This window comes from Neomonachus schauinslandi, chromosome 7, assembly GCF_002201575.2.
Source record: "Neomonachus schauinslandi chromosome 7, ASM220157v2, whole genome shotgun sequence".
Taxonomy (NCBI): Eukaryota; Metazoa; Chordata; class Mammalia; order Carnivora; family Phocidae; genus Neomonachus; species Neomonachus schauinslandi.
In genome coordinates, this window is record NC_058409.1 from 32,832,141 (window position 1) to 32,850,698 (window position 18,558).

Here is an 18,558-nt window from a genome sequence, read left to right on the forward strand (position 1 = left end):
TAATAATCTTGGGAAAGTCGAGGCATCCTAAGGACTTCTGAAGCTATGCATTTATCCTTTCTTGCGGCTAAGCCTCCCATCCTTTGTTTATTCTGCATTGAGAGCCCATCCTTCTGAGCTGTCCACCAGAACCCAATCTCCCCTTGCCATTTTAGTCCCTTCTCTTCTTGGGGGGTGGGGGGTGGGAGGTTGATTTCTTCATCCCAGTTTCTACCCCTGGAACACTACCTTCCCCTAACCTAGCCATCAGCTTCTCTGCTAATACATGTTGGGAATTGAAAGGACAAAAGGGCATCATGCCAGATGTTTGGGGGAATCACAGATGGTTTACTCAGTAGATGGAACTGTATGCAGTTACTGGGGACTCACATGGCAGCCCCCTGAACACACTTCATTTGGCCACACCTTTGCACTGAGAGGCTTAGCCTACAGCAGGTGCCCGGAGGCAACTGGACATGCCACACACCCAGACTGACCAGCCTGTTGGCCCCTAGAAGCAATTTGATGCCTCTGTTCCAAACTGTGCTGGGGTAAGAGGTTCTGCAAAAAAAAGTGAATTGGCCATTTAGAAGTGCATTGCTTACAAATTCAGGCTCTGTGGGCCGGGGGTTAGTGCAGCCAATGGTCAAGGGAACAATCTGGGGTCAACTGGGTGAGGACCCCTCAGCCTCCTCTGAAGTGGTCGGCACCCAGAAGAGATTTCTTTAATCAGAGGAGACTGGCAGGGGGAGAAACAGAATTGCTTTCTGGCCATAGTGAGTCCGAGGACCGCGTTTGCAGCTTCCGTTCTTTTTGAGACCAACAAACCAATTCTTTTCGGCGTGCTTCTTGGAGGTGTAGGTGTTGTAATGGTTTTCCTCCAGCCTTTCCAAGAACAAACATTCCTCATTTGGTGTCTGCTAAAAAGATAAGACCGAAAGAGGGTAGAATTATTAGTGATTGGTTTTCAGTGAGGTTTCTCTGCTTACTAGCCATGTGACCTTGGGAGAGTTTACTGAGGCCCTTTTGTCCTTCAGTTTCTTTTTCAGGAAAATTGAGATCATAATGGGACCTGTCTCTGAGGGTAATGGTAATGGTAATGACTTAGAACAGGACCCAGCACCTAGTGAGCCTTCAAATTCATTTACTGTTTTTGCAAGCTCCCTTCCATCTGCTGTCCTCAGGACCCTAGAGTTCCCAGCTGGGAAGATCCCGAACGACCACATAGCACATCAAGGGCAGGGCTGAGCCTTTTGTCTCTGTAAAGGCCTGGCGCATGGACATGACCCTGAAAAAAGGCCAAAATCGGTAAAACCAAACCGTGATGTGGTGAGGGTTTTTAAGTTTGGATTGAAAAATAAATGAAAACCTACTAATATTATTTTATATCCTGGTGACTTTCACTAACAATATCAGCATTTTTGCCTTAGCTTTGTTAGGGATATAAACACTTGTACAAAATGTATCCTAAGCATGAAACATTATCCTGGAACTTAAAATTGTTAAAAAGTGAACATAGCTTTATTTTTTCCTATGTATAAAAAGACCTACTTATACAAAGAATTGCACTGTATTTTTTTTTTAAAGAATTGCACTTCTAAAAAAAATCACAACTTTACTTTAAAAAAAGAAAAAAAAAATTAAAAACCACCCCAAATCCACCCACCCAGATATAGGCAACTGTTAACAGTGATGAACATACTTCCTCCTATCTTTACGTATGTAAACACGGAGGGACATAGATAAGGCCGTACGGATAGAGGCTGATGATGTTAGCAAAATGGCATGCTATCTCTGCTTTAAAGAAAAAGGGGGGGGGGGAATAAGCCTATGAAAACATTCAATCTCACAAGAAAATGCAAGTTAAAACCAATTTAACAGGTTGGCTGTAATATCTGAAAAGAACAAAAAAAATTTGCAATGCTTAGTATTGTGAGAGCATAGGAAATAGGCACTTTTGCGCACTGTTGGTGAGATAAATTGGTAGCAATTTTCTGAGGGTAGTTTGGCAATATGTATTACCTTTGACCCAGCAATTTCATTTGTAGGAATTGAGCCTTAGGGAGATAGTTGAGCAAGTGTAAAACGGTATTTTCGAGGATGGTCTTTGAAGTACTGGGTATAATGGGAACACATTCGAAGCAACCTACATCTTCATGGAAAGGTGATTGGTTAAGTGGCTAGGGGCACATCCATACAGTGGAATCCAGTGCAGTTGCCAGTTTATTAAGCTGGAAAGATCACTACGACATATTCAATAGTGCAGTTACTTTAAAAATATCTACCAACGATTACTGTTTTATTTGGAGTTCATCTGTTAGAAAGTGGGAAGAATCCCAGGCATTTGAACTTCCTATTCATCAGGATTTTAGAATACATTTATTATATTTGGATATAAAATACGTATGCTGTATATTGATTTTGCTCCAGTTCCAAGTCACGTGATCTTAACGTTATCTCTTCACCCACAGGAGTGGGTGATGCCCTTCCTGGTGGTTTCCGATCTTGTTGTTCATTATTCTTTATTTGTGGGCACGTTTGATTAGTAAGGAACTACAGAACAAGATGTTTCCTGCTTCTTATTCATTTGTAGTCTCGTGCAATGACATCTGGGTGAGACACTTTCGATCCTTTTAGAATAAGATGGGAGACAACTAATATTTAATTGGGTAGCTGCTGCCCCTAAAGGAACTTATCCAGACGTTAGCGGTTGATGCACGTTTTTGGGTGTGGGAGGAGGTAGGCAGTTGTGGACGTGTGTGGGTTACCCACTTCCCTGCAGGGAGGGTCTCCCGTGGCACCCCTCAGTGGGCGTTCAGGCCTGCGTTCTGTGACGCAGGTGAGGACGGCCACGTCCCTCCCCTGATGTCTCTGTTACACTACGGCAGTTGACACACACAGAGCGGCTGAGTCACAGGCTAAGTCAGCAGGGCCGCATCAGAGGAGCTCCGTCTGTCCCTCAACCAGGATTTGTCAGGAGTTGTGATGCACTTGGTGCAATGCCAAGGGCCTGGAGATTAACAGTTGATTCATGACTATTTTAAAAATTATTCTCTTTTTTTATATTTAGCACACTTTTTTTTCCCCCACTAAATAGGTGACATATGCCTCCTGTAGAAAATTTGGATAAGACAGGCATTCACATATTGTAAAATTAGCCACTTACCACCCCTAGAGATACATATATTAATGTTTTGATATATAGCCTCTCAAACTTATTTTTTAAAGTAATATGTCCTTTCTACAGACATAAAAATTTGTAGCAGGGTGGATTAATACCTAAAACTGGTTAAAAGTGTGAGGCAGAGCTCTGAGATATTTTAGAACTTGTCATTATTAGTGGAGAAATATATAGATTATTAGGCATAATATATTAAGATTACCCTCTGAATATTTCAGGTGAAGTACAATGATGGGCAGGACTACAGTGGGAGCCTAGAGGAAATTGGATTTGGGGGTTCTCCCTCAATATTTTTATACAAGTAAAAGAAGATTATATTAAATATCAAAACTGATTTAAAAGAGGAAAAGCCATAAACTAAAAATGTAACCTATGAAATAATGAGGAGAAGGGATTTATAAATGTATTATTTGTCTTATAACTCTCACTGATGGGGTACCTCCCGTGTGTCAGCAACATTAGTGGGTGGGTTCTGTGCGTTGTCTCTCTGACCCCTCTTAACCCCTGTATGTGGTAGTCACCATCAATTACTATCTTCATTTTAGACAAGGCTCAGAGGAGGTAAGTAACTTGCCAAAGTTGCAGAGAATTGAGATTCAGTTTTGAGTCTGAGATTCAGTGATTGATTGGTTGATTGATTTTATTACCAAGTAGAAGAACCATCTTAAAAAAAAAATCTTCTTCCTATGTAGCAGTCACTACCTAGCTCCAAACCCTTTAAAATTGTCCCATTTAATCCATATTTCAGCAAATAGCCTACAGGAGGCTGCTCATTACTCTGACAGTCTCATCTCCTGACCCTTAGCAGGCGGCCTGAAAGACCAAACTGTGCTCACATCCTGAACCCTGGCTGAAGTGACAGCTTTAAGAGGCAGTTTTCTGTGCCCATGCCCCTTGGCAATTTGATGTAAGTTAAAGGGGGCTTCCGACCAAAACCCCCTACTAGCTGCCTTTTTGTAGACATCTTCATAAAAGGGAAGAAAGGAGTTTGGCCAAGCCTCAATGATCAATTGTTAGGATATAGAGAAAGGATCACTGAGATTCAGAAATCATTTCAAAACTTGGGTCCATTGGCTTTAGTTCTCTTTCCATTTAAATCTTCTACCAGAGATACCAATAGGGGCAAAAATCACACTGTGTGTTTCCATTCTTTTTTCACAAAGACCAATATATACTGAGTCAAACCTGTGTAAAGCATTACCCAGAGGAGGGATGGTGCAAAAGATGTGGAGGATTTTTAGCTCCTGAGTAAACGCTCAGACAGGGATGTAGCTCATTCGTCGCCACATCCCTTCAGTACTTAGACACAGGAGGCACTTGCTGAAGGTTTATTGGGTGATGAGTCACATGCTAGAGTCTAGGCTCTATAATTTTTGTGAAAAGCGTAGAGAACATGCTTACAGCATGCAGTGGTGCTGGAGAAACATTTTTGGAATGAATGAATGAAGTGGAAATAGGTATTCTGAAATGATTGACTGAGGAGTTACTAAAATTTCAATCAATATCTCCTCTGTGTCTAGGTGATAATACGTTCGAGTATTTTGAGAGAGCACCACAAGAAAGTCTTTCATGCCTGCGCCTAAAATAAGGCACGGTAGAGGGTGGGAATCCTGCTGGAAAAAATAACAAACAGAGACTAATTGTTGCTTTATAGTTTGCATCACTCAGTGTAACACGATTTCTGGAAACCTCAAACCTTGGCCGTGTCTGGAAGCATGTCAGCCTCATACTTACTGAGCCGTACAAAAGCCCATCGGTGTCCATGGCCAAGTACTGGCCAGTCTCGGTACTCTTTATATACACCTCCCCCACGCTTTCCGCACTGAGCTGCAGCTGAACTGAAACAAAAATAACACGAGCAAAAGTAAATAAACACTAAACCTTTGCCGATAGGGCCTGGCGGCCAGGACAGTTTGCCATGGAAAATTCTGCTCATTCATTTCTCAGTGCCCTCAAGGATGAGCCTCAAATTAATCAAAACATAGAAATACAGTTCCTTTTTCTTTGCCCTCCAAAGAAAGCTGCCCTTTGGGAGTGATGTTCTTGAGAGAAGGAGAGATGCTGGTGGGCGTGCCCTCCATCCCCCTGTTGGTTACAGAATGACCCCTCACGCACTTCCTGTCTCTGTCCCCTCCTGGCGGGGAAGTAACCACAGGAGGGAGTGAGCGACATTCGCTCTCCTAGGTGCTGCAGGGTGGGCAGCTGGCCAGCCTGAGTGCGTTTTGCTTTCATTAGCAACCTGCTTTGGGGGTGCCTTTTTAGGGCCCCACCCTGTTCTGCCATGGGAGCTTCTCGCGGATAGATGGTTTTTTTTTTTTTTTAAGATTTTATTTATTTATTTGACAGAGAGAGACACAGCGAGAGAGGGAACACAAGCAGGGGGAGTGGGGGAGGGAGAAGCAGGCTTCCCGCTGAGCAGGGAGCCCAATGCGGGGCTCGATCCCAGGACCCCGAGATCATGACCTGAGCCGAAGGCAGACGCTTAACGACTGAGTCACCCAGGCGCCCCTAGATTGTTATTTAAAAAAAGCCGATAGCGTTATTTTCCCAGACAGAGAGGTTCTCAGGAAGTTGGATTGATTAGTGCATCTGAAACTCGGGGAACTCTCCCACCATGAAGTTCAGTCAACTGCCAGGCTCTGCAACAGCCCAGCTGAGACAGAGGCAGAGGGGAACCCCAGCTTCTCACTGGGAAGACAAAGCAGTTGTCTGGAAGTGCAGGGATGGGAACAGTGGTTCTCACCCTGGGGTGCTGTTGTTCCCCAGGCGACATCTGACCACATCTGGAGACATTTTGGGCTGTGTTAGCTGCAGTGAGGATGGTACATTGAGGCCAGGGATGCTGTGACACATTCTGCAATGCTCAGGGTGGCCCCCACAACAAGGAATTATTCAGCCCAGAAGGTCAATAGTGCTGCGGTTGGGAAACCATGAGGTTGAGGGCAAGGAGCTGAGTTCCTCTGAGTTAGACTCCCCATTTACACTGATTAATAACCCTAAGGAGGCTTGCCCACGGTGGGACCACTACCTGGAGTACGACAGCCACTCAATAATTCTTCATTTGTTCATTCTCCCCCTGGTGGCTCTAGAGGGGGAGATCCTTTAATGGCTCACATTTGAGAAGCAAAACTAATCCTGGGCTCTCTGGATGATTTCTTTGGTCACTAGACTAGTCATCACAACCATCGTGATGACTAGGGGTGAAAAATCTAACTGAGGACCAGTGAGCACCCCGTTCCCAGGGAGCACAAGCTGACCTCCCTAAGGGTCAGCTTAGTCAGAGGCTGAGGGGCAGTGTGGGCTGGAAGGAACACCGGACTCTGGTTGGCAGCTGGAGACCCCTCATTGCCTTTTCTTTGTTTTCCTGCTTTATTCAATTTCTTTGAATAGGAAATACATTCACCTGTTTCGAACTTGGAAACCATGTTAAGAGGAGACAGAGTCTCCCTTCTATTGCCTCTGTCCCCCAGCCTCCCTTGTGCGACTGGGCAAATACATGTTATCCCTCCTGCCTTTTTTTTTTTTTTTTTTAACGCAAACTTAACAACCAACTGGAGATCTTGCCAGTGCAGCACTGAAAGAGTTAACCTCATTCTTTTTGCCAGCTGCACCGTGTTCTACTATGTGGCTACACCATGATCATTTAACCACTTCCTTATTAATATGTCTGTTTTTTCTCATTTCCCTCTGTTTTCCTTATCTTCTGATTCATCCCGAGAGTGATACATAGTTACTCACCCTTACTGAAGATGCAGTTTTCTTGTCCTTGGAAGTGTTCACTGCAGAGACTAGGGTCTCCTCTAGCTTCCTGTGGTCAGTGGAGTTTATCTAATTCACAGGAAGGAAACCGGAAGCCACTGATCTCCTTTCCCACGGGTCCTCCTGACTTGGGTTAGTCGGAGAGGGTAGTCATGAGAGAACAGGCCAGAAGGCCTCCATCATGATCTGGGCCTCTGCTCTAGCCTCACACCACACCACTTGCTCGCCCACTCACCCTGCCCCACCCATTTAACTCCCCCAACACATCAAGCTCTCTCCCACCTCCCACGCTTGACGCTTTGTCTGGCACCTTCTAACCCTTGGTGTTGACGCAGTTGGTCCTTCTCCTCCTCCAGGCCCCAGCCTCAATGCCTCCTCCTCAGAGAGGCCTTTCCCACTCAAGGCCCCCACAACTGTCTGTATACAACCTTGCCCCTGCCAATGCCACCTGGGTCCCCCCCCATTGTCCGCCTTCTCAGTCCTTTGTTTTCTCTGTGGCACTTTATACGGCGAACAATTGTTTTTGTCATTTAGGGATTCGCTCCTTTATTCCTGCCTCCCCGGGAGAATGTGCACCCATGGAAAGAACAGGGATCGTCTCTGTCCTGTTGCCCATAAATCTGCAGCACCTCACACTGTGTCTTGCCCACCAGTTCGGCCAAGATAGATTTGTCAAATGGATGATGTTAGGCCAATATTTGCAGAGATGATCCTGCTGTCCATCATCAATAAGCTGTGCACTTTGAATTATGTTTCCAGTAATGCTTTGTGGAATGAAGTAAGAGGGACTGAGTTGAGAGCTTTCCGGGCTCTTCCACCAGTCCGCTGGGTGACCTTGGCGAGGCTCCTTAACCTCGAGGCCACAGGCTCTTTATCAGTAACATGGGAAGGCTTTGCATTCAGTCTCTAAAGTTTTTCCCAGCTCTAACATCTAAGTAAATACCTTTCACAGCAGTGCTGCACCAACAGAATATTGTTCGGCCATAAGAAGGAACGGAGTACTCCTACGTGCTGCAACATGGATGAGCCTTGAAAACGTGCTCAGTGAAAGAAGCCAGTGACAAAGGACCACATATTGTATGGTTCTATTAAATGAAATGTCCAGAATGGACAGACCCATAGAGACAGGACATAGATTAGTGGTAGCCAGGGGCTGAGGACGAGGGTGGGGAGAGCAAAGGGGAAATTCTGGTTGAGAGGTACAGGGTTTCTTTTGCAGGAGATGAAAATGTCCTAAAATTGATTGTGGAGATAGTCACAACTCTGTGAATTAAGAAAAACCACTGGGGGCGCCTGGGTGGCTCAGTCATTAAGCGTCTGCCTTCAGCTCAGGTCATGATCCCAAGGTCCTGGGATCAAGTCCCACATCGGGCTCCCTGCTTGGCGGGGAAGCCTGCTTCTCCCTCTCCCACTCCCCCTGCTTGTGTTCCTGCTCTCACTATCTCTCTGTCTGTCAAATAAATAAATAAAATCTTAAAAAAAAAAAAAAAGAAAAACCATTGACTTGTACACCATAAGCGGGTTAATTCTACGGTATATGAATGATATCTCAGTAAAATTGGGGGTTTTTTAGTGCTTTGTGTTTTCATTGGATCTTATGGTTTTCCGAGAAGTTTTACATACATTTTCCTGCCAGTTTCTCAGCATAATCCTGTATGTTAAGAGAGACCAAGGGAAGGGACTGTGTATGGATCACCTAAACATGCCAGGCATCGTGCTAGTTTCTATCCTGGTATAAACACTATAAAATTAGAGTGTGGGTTCCAGAATCAAACTACATGAATTCAAATTCTGGCTTGGCTGTGTATTAGCTGTGTGATCATTGGGCAAGTTATTTAGCTCTGTTTCCTTATGCGTGATGATAGTACCTGCTTCATGGAATTGTTTTGAGGATTAAATGATTTAATGCATGGCGAGGGCCCAGGACTGTCACTGTCATTTCCACGGAGCTACGGTGACTTCATTGCTTCTCCCAGCATTGTCTGGAGGAAGGTGGCAGTGGCTTTGTCCTGTAGGGAGGAAGACTGAAGCTTGCTGACAAAATGTTTTACCCAACATTATACTTATAATCAGGAGTCACATCGTGACCAGAGCCCAGCTCTGAGTATTGCAAGTACCCTGTGTTTTCTTCTCTTTCATACAACACCTTGGGCTCCAGTGATGGGAAAGATGGATCCAAATCCAGCCAAATTCTCTCTTCTCGCATCCCCTTGTGTTCAAGGTCAGACAAGATGTACAGATGGCGGATAGTCATCCAGGATCCCATTTGTAGCTCTAGGTTGGTTGCCTGGGACTTTTTTCCACCTACCCACCCATTATGTAGGTATTTATTCAAACACACTATAGGTGCTGCAGAAATCCCAAAGGACAGGTCCTTTTGTGTAATCAAGGATGCTTTTTTTAAATAGACTGTATTTTTGAGCCATGTTAGGTTCACAGCAAAAATGAAGGGAAGATACAGTGATTTCCCGTATATCCCCTGCTGTCACACGTGTGCAGCCCCCCATTACCAACACCCCCATCACGGGGGTACATTTGTTACAACTGATGGGCCTACACGGACACATCATTATCAGCAAGGAACGTTTTTAGAAAGCTTTTCATTTCCTAGCTCATTTCTGTTCTCTGCCTTCCCTGGTCTCCGTTCGTCTTTCTCGGGGGTGGGGGTGGGCAGGTAGAGTCGAGTTCGCCCTCTGTGGACTATGGACTCCCATGCTGGCCACGTGCAGGCCTCACGGAGTTACACATGGGCCGGAGCTGCTTGGCACAGGACTCAGTCCTCAGTCATGAGCCCCAACGCCAGGGTTGTTGCACTGGTGAGAGTTCGTCTCAAGAGTTTCCTCTGTAAATATTATTTCTCCAGGATGTCCAAGTTTCATAGCTCATTTTCACTGGATTTCTTTCTGGCTAAGTTTCCTAAACATATATCCTCTGCGAGCAGGCCTGGCAGGAAGGAGTAACACCCAGCTAGGGCTGCTTGTGGAACCAACGAGGTGTCTGGCTCCCCCGAGTGACTCCATTCCCGTCTTCTCAACCTACAGCCTCTGGCAGCTGCTGCCCAGGAGGAGCGAGAAGGAGTGTGTGTGAGAAAGGGGGCTCAGAAAGGGGAGGGGTAGCCACACAGCCTGGCCCAGCAACAGCTCCTCCCTCTCGCAGCAACACCCAACGGCCTGGAAACCGCTCAGTCAGCACACATTCCCTGCCCGTCTGTGGCGTGCAGGGACTCGCACCCCGTGCCACCCAGGGACCCCGCCCCGGGAGCCGAGGGGGCTCAGACCCTGTAATGATAAAGACGCACACTAGAGAAACTCCACTCATTTTTCAGCTACAAGCAAACACAAGTGCAACGGCTACAGCAGAAACTCTCTATTTCATATGTACTAGATACTATTGGTAGATACACATATGTATTAGGTAGAAAAAATACATATATGTATTTTATCTTTCACAGAAAAGCAGAAAATAATGTAGGGTGAAAAAAAGCAAATTGCAAAAGAATGTAGTAAATCCTTGATGAAATTCTATATAAAACACAAAACAGTGTGCATAGGTCATGAATATATAGGGACTAAAATGGGAAAATGTGCCTTAGATTCAGACCAAATTCATACCAGTTGCTGCTCTGGGGAGGATGAGGTGAAGGGCCGAGTTGGGGAGGGCAGTGGGAGGAACTTCCCCTTTGTCCTAGCTCTTCATTTTGTTAAAAGCACAATTCCAGGGCAAACCCAGCCACCGGGTGACCCTGGTTCAGTCTGGGTGATGGGGCTGCTGTTGACCATGGACTTCTCCTTTTCGGGGCCATAGCTGATGTATAAGGCTCTGCTCTTAGTCAATGGGCAAACACTCAGAGCTGACCAAGCCTCCCGTTGCTTGCTCCTGACTCCCCCCTGATGCCCTATGACCCAGCTCAGGCTTGACCCAGGCCCCGTGTAGACCCAAACCTAGGTATCCATAAAGGTGAGCCTTCTTGGGAGGTGACAGGGAGCCAGGAGAGCTGGTGAGGCAGGACAGGGGTGAGGGGGCACTAGGGCCCCCCCCATTCTCTGCTCAGTTTCCCTTTCCAGCACCTTCCACCAGGTTAACGAACACCTGAGCAAACGGGAAGGAACAGCTTTTCTTCATCCTGGGCAGGGAATTTAGGACTTGCTGTCTGTGACAGGAAGGACCTTGGCTCTGTCACATCCCAGGATGAAAGGGCAAGTACGTTTTGAAAAATGAGACAAGTCATTTAGTCCGTAGAGTACGTGTTGTTCCACTTTTGACTTAGCAGGAGAAATGGAAGCAATTTTTAATTAAAAAAATTTTTTTTTTAAATTTGTTGTTTTATTTTATTTATTTATTTTTTAATTGCCTTCTTGTGGTCCCCAGTTCTCCCAGCCCCCACGGCCTGCACAGGCACAGAGGCTGCCACTGTCTGGGGCTCCTGCCTTCTCTGCCCCCGGCCGGGCCTCTTCTCTGCCCCTCACCAGCAAATTTTTTTAAAGTTACTCTAGATAGACATAAGCTTCTTAGAGAAAGTCAGATTTATAAAGCAGTATAAAAAATGGGCTACATATTTTATACACAGGTTGTAAGTGTTTGCTTGGTGGATTTGTGACCATTATGTGCCCAGTGGCATCCAGAGCCCTGCTTCTTTACTAGGAAACGCAGAAGGGTGTGCTGGTTTAGGAATGGCCCATTTATCAAAACTAAATGTCAAAATACTGTAATGTAATTTCCACCTTTGTGGATCGTGCTCCTCCCTGCCCTGGGCTTATAGTTTGGACCCCTTCACGGGGCTTTTTACTTGGAGGAACGTACATCAAGGTGAACCCAGAGCTTTTGGGTGGACATGCCAGCCCCTAACTAGGCAGTGTGCCTGTTTTTCTGCAGAACTGTGTCTATATCCCTGGTTTTCTCTTCTCCGCAGTACCTTCCCTTAGCTCTTAGCAGTACTTTTATTCACAGGAAGATACATGATTCTTACTTTCCAAGGATAGAAAGAAGGGAAAGGTGTTACGAGCCTACCACTGCCAAGATGAAGTGAGCTTTGGGGCACTGCACCATGGTTCCGAGCCCCAAGCCATCCTCGCGTCTTCCTCTCCTACCCTAGAAATTTTTAAAGATAAGATTACAACTGGTGCGTTCAGGGGACAAATGAGTGCAGAGGGAGGTTCTGCTTTGGTAGCACGTCTGTGGCCTTGAAGCCTGCTTTCCACCTCTGCTCTCCAAAGAGAGGCCAAAAAAGATTACGTGCTGAGTTTATTCTGGGTCGGAGACTTCCCGTCCTTTGCTGTGTTTACCCAAAGTGAGGTCAGCCTCATTCAGAACTCAGTGAGGTTGTTTTATGTCAGTGGCATTTATAATTAAAATGTAGCCCCAAGCTGGGCTCCGTAAAACATTAGAGAAAAATGGAGAAGAAAAAAAAAAACCAGTGAGTTTGTGGAAAAAAAATTCCAGTGGTTTGGAATACATATATATATATATATATATATATGAAAAAGACTTTTCTTAGAATGTGTAAAGCTGTCTGCTTCTGCTTTAGGGTCTGAAAAAAAGATGCCTGGAAAATTTTGATATAGTCCTTGGACTGTGGATATTAAAAAAAAAAGGAGTCTATCTAGAAAAATCTCTTCTGTATAACCAGATAAGGGGTGAGTGGGAGGAGGGGCAGGGCGACCTCTGGCATCCCATCCCACCAAGGTGGGAACACCCTGCAGGGGCTGAGGGAGCATTTCTGCCTGAAGACCGGCCCTGCTCGCTGGCTTCTGCAAGCAGGGCCCAGTTCTGCCCACCTTGGTGATCTGAAAAACTGTCTTGACTTGCAGCCCAAGCTGGTGGGGAGCCAGGTGCCTTTACCACGGGGTGCCGAGTCATACCAGAAACTGAAGTCTGCATGGCCCCCAAACAAGGAGGTGGGAAGGATTTCACTGAAGAGGAGTCTGCGCTTTATAAAGGGCTGCAAAGTACATTCCTCTGACCAGTGAACTCCCTTAGTGCCTTTAGGATGTGGTTTGATTCATAAATATTTGATTGGCACACACTTTGCTCAGGAACATTTCCATCTGTGCGGTGAGCAGTGCCAGTAATCCTGCTCCCCGCACAGCCTCTTGTGTGCTTGGGGAGGCAAGGGGGTGTGGGTCACGGAGGAGGCTGCAGATCTGGGATGCTCGTGAACTTGTTCTTCTCCAGTTACCGTTCAGGTATTCAACCCATTGAGGAATAAATCATGTCCCCTTTTGCCCGAGAAGAAAGTGCAGCAGGAAGAACAGAATGGAACACAGAGCCCCTCCTTGCTCTGCCCACCACAGCTTGCTCTCTCTGCCAGAGAAGTTAGACAGGGCAGGGCTTGCTGGGCCTGGGCACATTTTTTCCTACATTCCAGGCCTTGAGAGCGCCAAACCTAGACGTTCCTGGCGATACCGAGATAAAGAGTAAGACTAAATCCCGTGAGCAAGGCTAACATTCATTTAACTTAACAGCCTACAGAGATCAGATGGTTACAGGAAGAAGGTCAAGTAAGCCTAGGAGTGATGATGAATAACATTTTTGGAGCACCTACTATGTGCTATACCACTTTTAAGGTTCCTCCTTTCCTAGGACATGGGAACTGTTTTTAAAATGAAGAAACAGAGGCCTGTGGGGAAGTAACTTCCCCAGGGGGACAAGGAGCTAGTGAACAGGGAGCTGCACCTACACCCCTCTGATCCACGTGACAGGCTGTGTGAATCTAGTATGGTTTGTTTTTCTTTTTTTTTTTTTAAAGATTTATTTACTTATTTTAGAAAGAGAGAGAGAGAGAGAACACGAGCAGGAGGTTGCAGAGGGAGAGGGAGAGAGAATCTCAAGCAGACTCCATGCTGAGCACGGAGCCTGACACGGGGCTCGATCTCACGACCCTGTGATCACAACCTGAGCCAAAACCAAGAGTCGGATGCTTAACTGACTGAGCCACCCAGGCGCCCCTCCACTATGTTTATTTAATCAGTTCATGGGGTAAGACCACCATCATGGTATTGATGTCAGGGGCCGTAGTGGTATATGGAAAGAGCCTTAGTATTGGAAGAAGAAGCTATGGACCTCTTTTAAACTTTCCCACTTATTAACCGGCCACAGGCCCGGTTAGCTCAGTGTCTGCAGAGGTTGTGGTTAAGTGGAAATGAAAGAATCTAACACAATGCCTGGCATATATCAGGTACTCAATAAATTTACTGAATTTATTGTTGAATTTGAATTTATCTGCCACGAATACAATTCATTCACTCATCAAATTCACATTTATTGGGCATTATGCCAAGTGCCAGTCAATGTACTAGACACAGAATTGCATTGTTGAACTATAAGAGACAAAGTCCCCAACCTCAGGGAGCCTAGTGTGTGTGGGGGGAAACCATTAAATACTCACACAATAAGTGTAATTATAACTACCAGGAGATATGCATGGTACAAGAGGCACTCCTCAAATACTCTGTGTCTGAAATGAAACTGATCATCTTTCCCTGTGCCTGTTCCTCTTCCAGCATCCTCCCTCTCAAGGTGATGCCGCCATCTACCCATGTCCCACAGGAAAGCCATAGGAGTCACCATGAATCTTCTTGCACCTTAACACCCATTGCCTTGTCTCAAGGTCTGCAGCTCTTACTCTGGTGTTGCCTGGCTTTCCTAGAATGGCGTTGTAACAGATGGTCACAGCCTGTATGGATGATTGCCTACAGCCGTGGTTTGAGGAGTTAGGGGGACATTTTACTCAGGCCTACATTACAGTGGCCTGTGCACAAGCATCTGTCGTAGGTTTATACCACTCCAAGAAAGGCCTTGTGTTAGGTACATGGAAACTTACTCTCCTGGAAGTAGGAAGATGATAAGTTTTGAAAACATCCCAATTTTGCCCAGGGCAGATCCGCTGGTTGCCGACAAAGAGAAGCTGTGAAAAGAGTTATTTTTTTTTGCCTTGTAGAGCTGGAAGGCATGCAGTTCTATTTGGTATGTAGATTCATTTCAATATTTGATTGGGTTTTAGAAATATTCTTCCTCACGGAAGTCTTAAGGGTATGGCTCTGTACCTGTGACCACAATCTCTAGTCATGCTCAAACTAATGATCTAGGAATAGAAACCATCCCCTCGCCAGACGGTACTAATTGGTAAGCCAGGGTCATCTACTGTCTCCGACCCTGCCCTGTCCAGATTGATTCTGATGCACAATGACCCTTGAAATGAAGACGGTGTGTGGCAGTACCGCCACTGGGCAGTAGAGGGCGACAGAACCACATTCAGTGGGTACAGCCATGCCTGGGAGTCCTCTTGCCTGCACGATCTTTTAAGACTTTTCAGACACACAGGGCCGTGTTATTATTCCCATTCCCCAGATGGGGAAGCTGAGTCTCAATACTATTCCCAAGATTAGACAGCTGGGAACACTGGAGACATCTACATTTTTAGACAGGAGGGGTGATTGGAAGGGTCCTTGGGCTGGGGGACTTGACATTTATTTTGCAGAGCATTTTATGCAAAATGGGGAGAATGGTCATTGTTCAGTGCTGTCCCAGTCAGAAAGTGATGGTGCAGGAATATGAACTCAAGCTTTCTGACTCCAAATCTAGGGCCCCTTGAGTCTGCAGAGAGTATGTGAATTATCCCGTTCTCCTGGCTTTCACAAGTAGAGAGATGGATTTCTGCTCACTCACCCCCACTTACTCTGATTTCTGTCCTCCTTGGCCCATGTTCCTAGTTCTAGAGTAAATAAATAGGCCAACACAACTCTGAATGTTGCCAAAGAGGCCCTGAATCAAAATGTGAATCCAGACCCTTGACCTTCCTGGGAGACAATATTATAGAAAAAATGAAGGGAAGGTCCTCAAATATTATACTGTATTTCCACATGCTGGATTGAATATATCGAAGCCTTGATTATGTGATGGGGGACAACAACAGCAGTATTGTACTGAGCTGTTACCCTGAGCCAGGCACTGTGCTCGATCATGTCATTTAATCCTCCCAAGAAACCGGCGATGCAAGTAGTATTATTCTTATTTTACAAGTGAGAAAAGTCAGGCCAGAAAGATTACATAATTAGCCCAAGGTCACTTGGCAAACAGTTGATCCAGCATTACTTGGATGTAGACTTCCTCACACCTACTCTTACAGCTTTCTGGTGCTGCATTCCAGGGGTTCCTGACGGCTTTGGTCAGGTGGCCAAATTCACAGCACTTTCAGAAGTTGTCCCAATGTTACATACCCAGAATGCAATTGATAGTGTTAATGATGGGATGACAACAATGAAATCACATGCCATTTGTACAGAAATTCCAGTACTTGGAAGTCCTAATTGTAGTGTCTTGTTTTCCCAGAATTCAAGATTTCCCAGAAAAGCCAGCCTAACCCTGAGGAACACAGCATAATGGTTGTCTTTCCCCTCAGAGTCTGAGCACCAGAGAGCATTCCCATTGGTTCAGAAGATGGGTAAGACTTATGAGAAACATTTAAAATCCCAGAGGAATTAAAACTTCTTTCCCTTGTGTTGTATGGGGCAGATCACGCAAATTGTATAGCTTGCCTCACATAATGGACTACAATCTAAGTCCATTTGTTTGCAGTAAATGTTACTTATATACATATATATGTTTAATGTACTAAATAGAGTCCTTTTTGCCTCACTCTGGTACCTAGTTTCCATCAAATATAAGGCATTTGCTAGGCCCATTTGAAGACAAGCCATCAAAACAACCCCCCCCCAAAATCTGACCCTGCAACTGCAAGTCCCAACATCAGCCTTCCTGCTCTTTATCTCAAGGGTCTGCCTGGTGAGTGGGAAGGAAGAGACAATGCCTCTGGTCCATAAATGGCGGCTTCCGCCCCCACGACCTTTGCATTTAAAAGTAGAGTGAGCACCACTGAGGTGGTCATTTGTGCTTACAGCCTGCAATTTGGTGCATATTACATGAATAATTAAGACTATTTGGTATATCACATCAAGGTCAGTATTTTGCATTCATTTTCAAGCCTGTTCTGTAGACCCTTACTTGCTACCTCTACACTTTTCTTCTCTTGATTCACAGTGTGCTTTACCCATCAGATCACTGACCCTCTAAGCAGGACTTTTGGCTCAGGGAATCCTTGATAGCATCACAGTAGGACCCAGACACCTAATATCAAACAGACACACCACCGTGAAAAGTACTAAAGCAGAAGGAAGAGATTTTTATTCTTAGATAGTCACGACGATTCTTTTCTCTAAAGTCATACGTCCATTTATCAACGCCCTCTGAGAGCTAAGCTGGCAGGAAAGCCCGGAAGAGATAGTCAGCATTTGGCTCCCACTGCTCTCGCTCTCCAGTTTCTGTAAGATCTGGGGAATGACTTTACCCCTTCCCGGTTACCACAACCACATCTGCATGATACGCAGAGCAAAAGCTGCGTAATTTACGATGTGTAAGTCTATGATTATGAGCTAGGATTTCGCAAATCAAGCCCGGTGGGAACATACGCTGGAGCGTCCATGACCATGAAACTGAGCCCAGGTCTTTGTGTAGGGTTGACTGCCCCCCTGCCTCACGTGGATCCTCCTGTCAGAGCAGGCAGGGCCCTCACCAGCCTTGGGGGCCAGGCCCTTCTTCACTAGTTAAAGAAACCCACAACAGCTGAACACTGGCAGCTGTATCTGATCTCAAAGCAGTTATGTTAGGTCAACAGATAGTCCTTTTACAATCTTGCTATAGGACCCCTTTAGGTAGGCTGTAGCTCTCACAGTGTGTTATTTCCCACACCTAGACCTGTACACGTTTATGTTACCCTGCCGCTGAGTGTGTCAGGAAGAGAAAGGGTAGCCCTAGGCAGATAGCTTCCCTGCTTGCGTCCTTGACTAAGGAAGACACCAGGAAGGCAGGGGGCTGCAAGAGAGATGGGTGCTTACTGTGCTGGTCGCTCCTGTCTCTTGTCCCGTCCACTGTGCCATCTGGAAGGATCCTCAGGAAGTGGCCCCCGTTGCTACAGTAGAGGAGTTTGGGCTTCTTGTAATTCCCCGGAGGCAGATTAAACTTCTCCATCAGGGCGGTGAAGGTTGTGATTTCCCCTTCAGCCATGGCTCAGCAGCTGCTGGTTACGGCGCTTTCAAGGCTGTAAGAAATTAGACAACCCTGTAGAATGTCCCACCGGCAAAGGTGCCGCGTACCCTTTCAAGAAGGGGAGGAGAGCCTCAGGGCACGGGGCTCCTGGTGGGTTAGTAACCACAGACTGCCCAGGTGATGGCCACAGGAAACGGGCCTGTGTGGTGGGCAGTGGTTAAGGAATAAAGGTCTCTGGCCCGGGAGGGATTTTCAGGACATTTCTTACTTCCCAGTTGGACACAGCTTTGGACCAGGCTGTGCATTTTTTAGAACTTCAAATTTAATCACTTGGCCAAGGGAAAAAAAAATAATGTTTTGGTCCCTCCTTCTGATCCACACACATCCTCAAATTAAACACTGGAGTTGCACTAAAATAACACCTGGGCCCTGGCTGAAACCCACAAAAGCCGAGAGGCCGGCACTGAGGTTTTGCTCTCCATCCTCCCACTGTTTTGGCTGGGGACTGCCGGCCCCGCGGATAGCCTGACTGTTGGGGACCCATAGGAAAAGGGATGGAGGCCTTGCAGACCGCCCACAGTAGGGACCGCCAAGGGTTC

At 46.0% G+C, this 18,558-nt stretch overlaps 1 protein-coding gene across 2 annotated transcripts; it reads right to left on the bottom strand.

The window, feature by feature from the left end:
* Positions 1-689: 689 nt before the first annotated feature.
* FGF1 (fibroblast growth factor 1) lies at positions 690-18,011 on the bottom strand. Of its 2 annotated transcripts, none has more exons than XM_021701873.2 (3): positions 17,809-18,011; positions 4,895-4,998; positions 690-899 (listed from the first exon to the last, which is right to left on the bottom strand). In XM_021701873.2, exons 1-3 carry the CDS (start codon positions 17,975-17,977, stop codon positions 705-707), a joined length of 468 nt encoding a protein of 155 aa, XP_021557548.1. In that variant the 5' UTR covers positions 17,978-18,011; the 3' UTR covers positions 690-704. The 2 variants fall into 2 exon arrangements, with proteins under 2 accessions (XP_021557548.1, XP_021557549.1); XM_021701874.1 differs by having other exon boundaries at positions 690-896; positions 17,809-17,977.
* Positions 18,012-18,558: the final 547 nt, after the last annotated feature.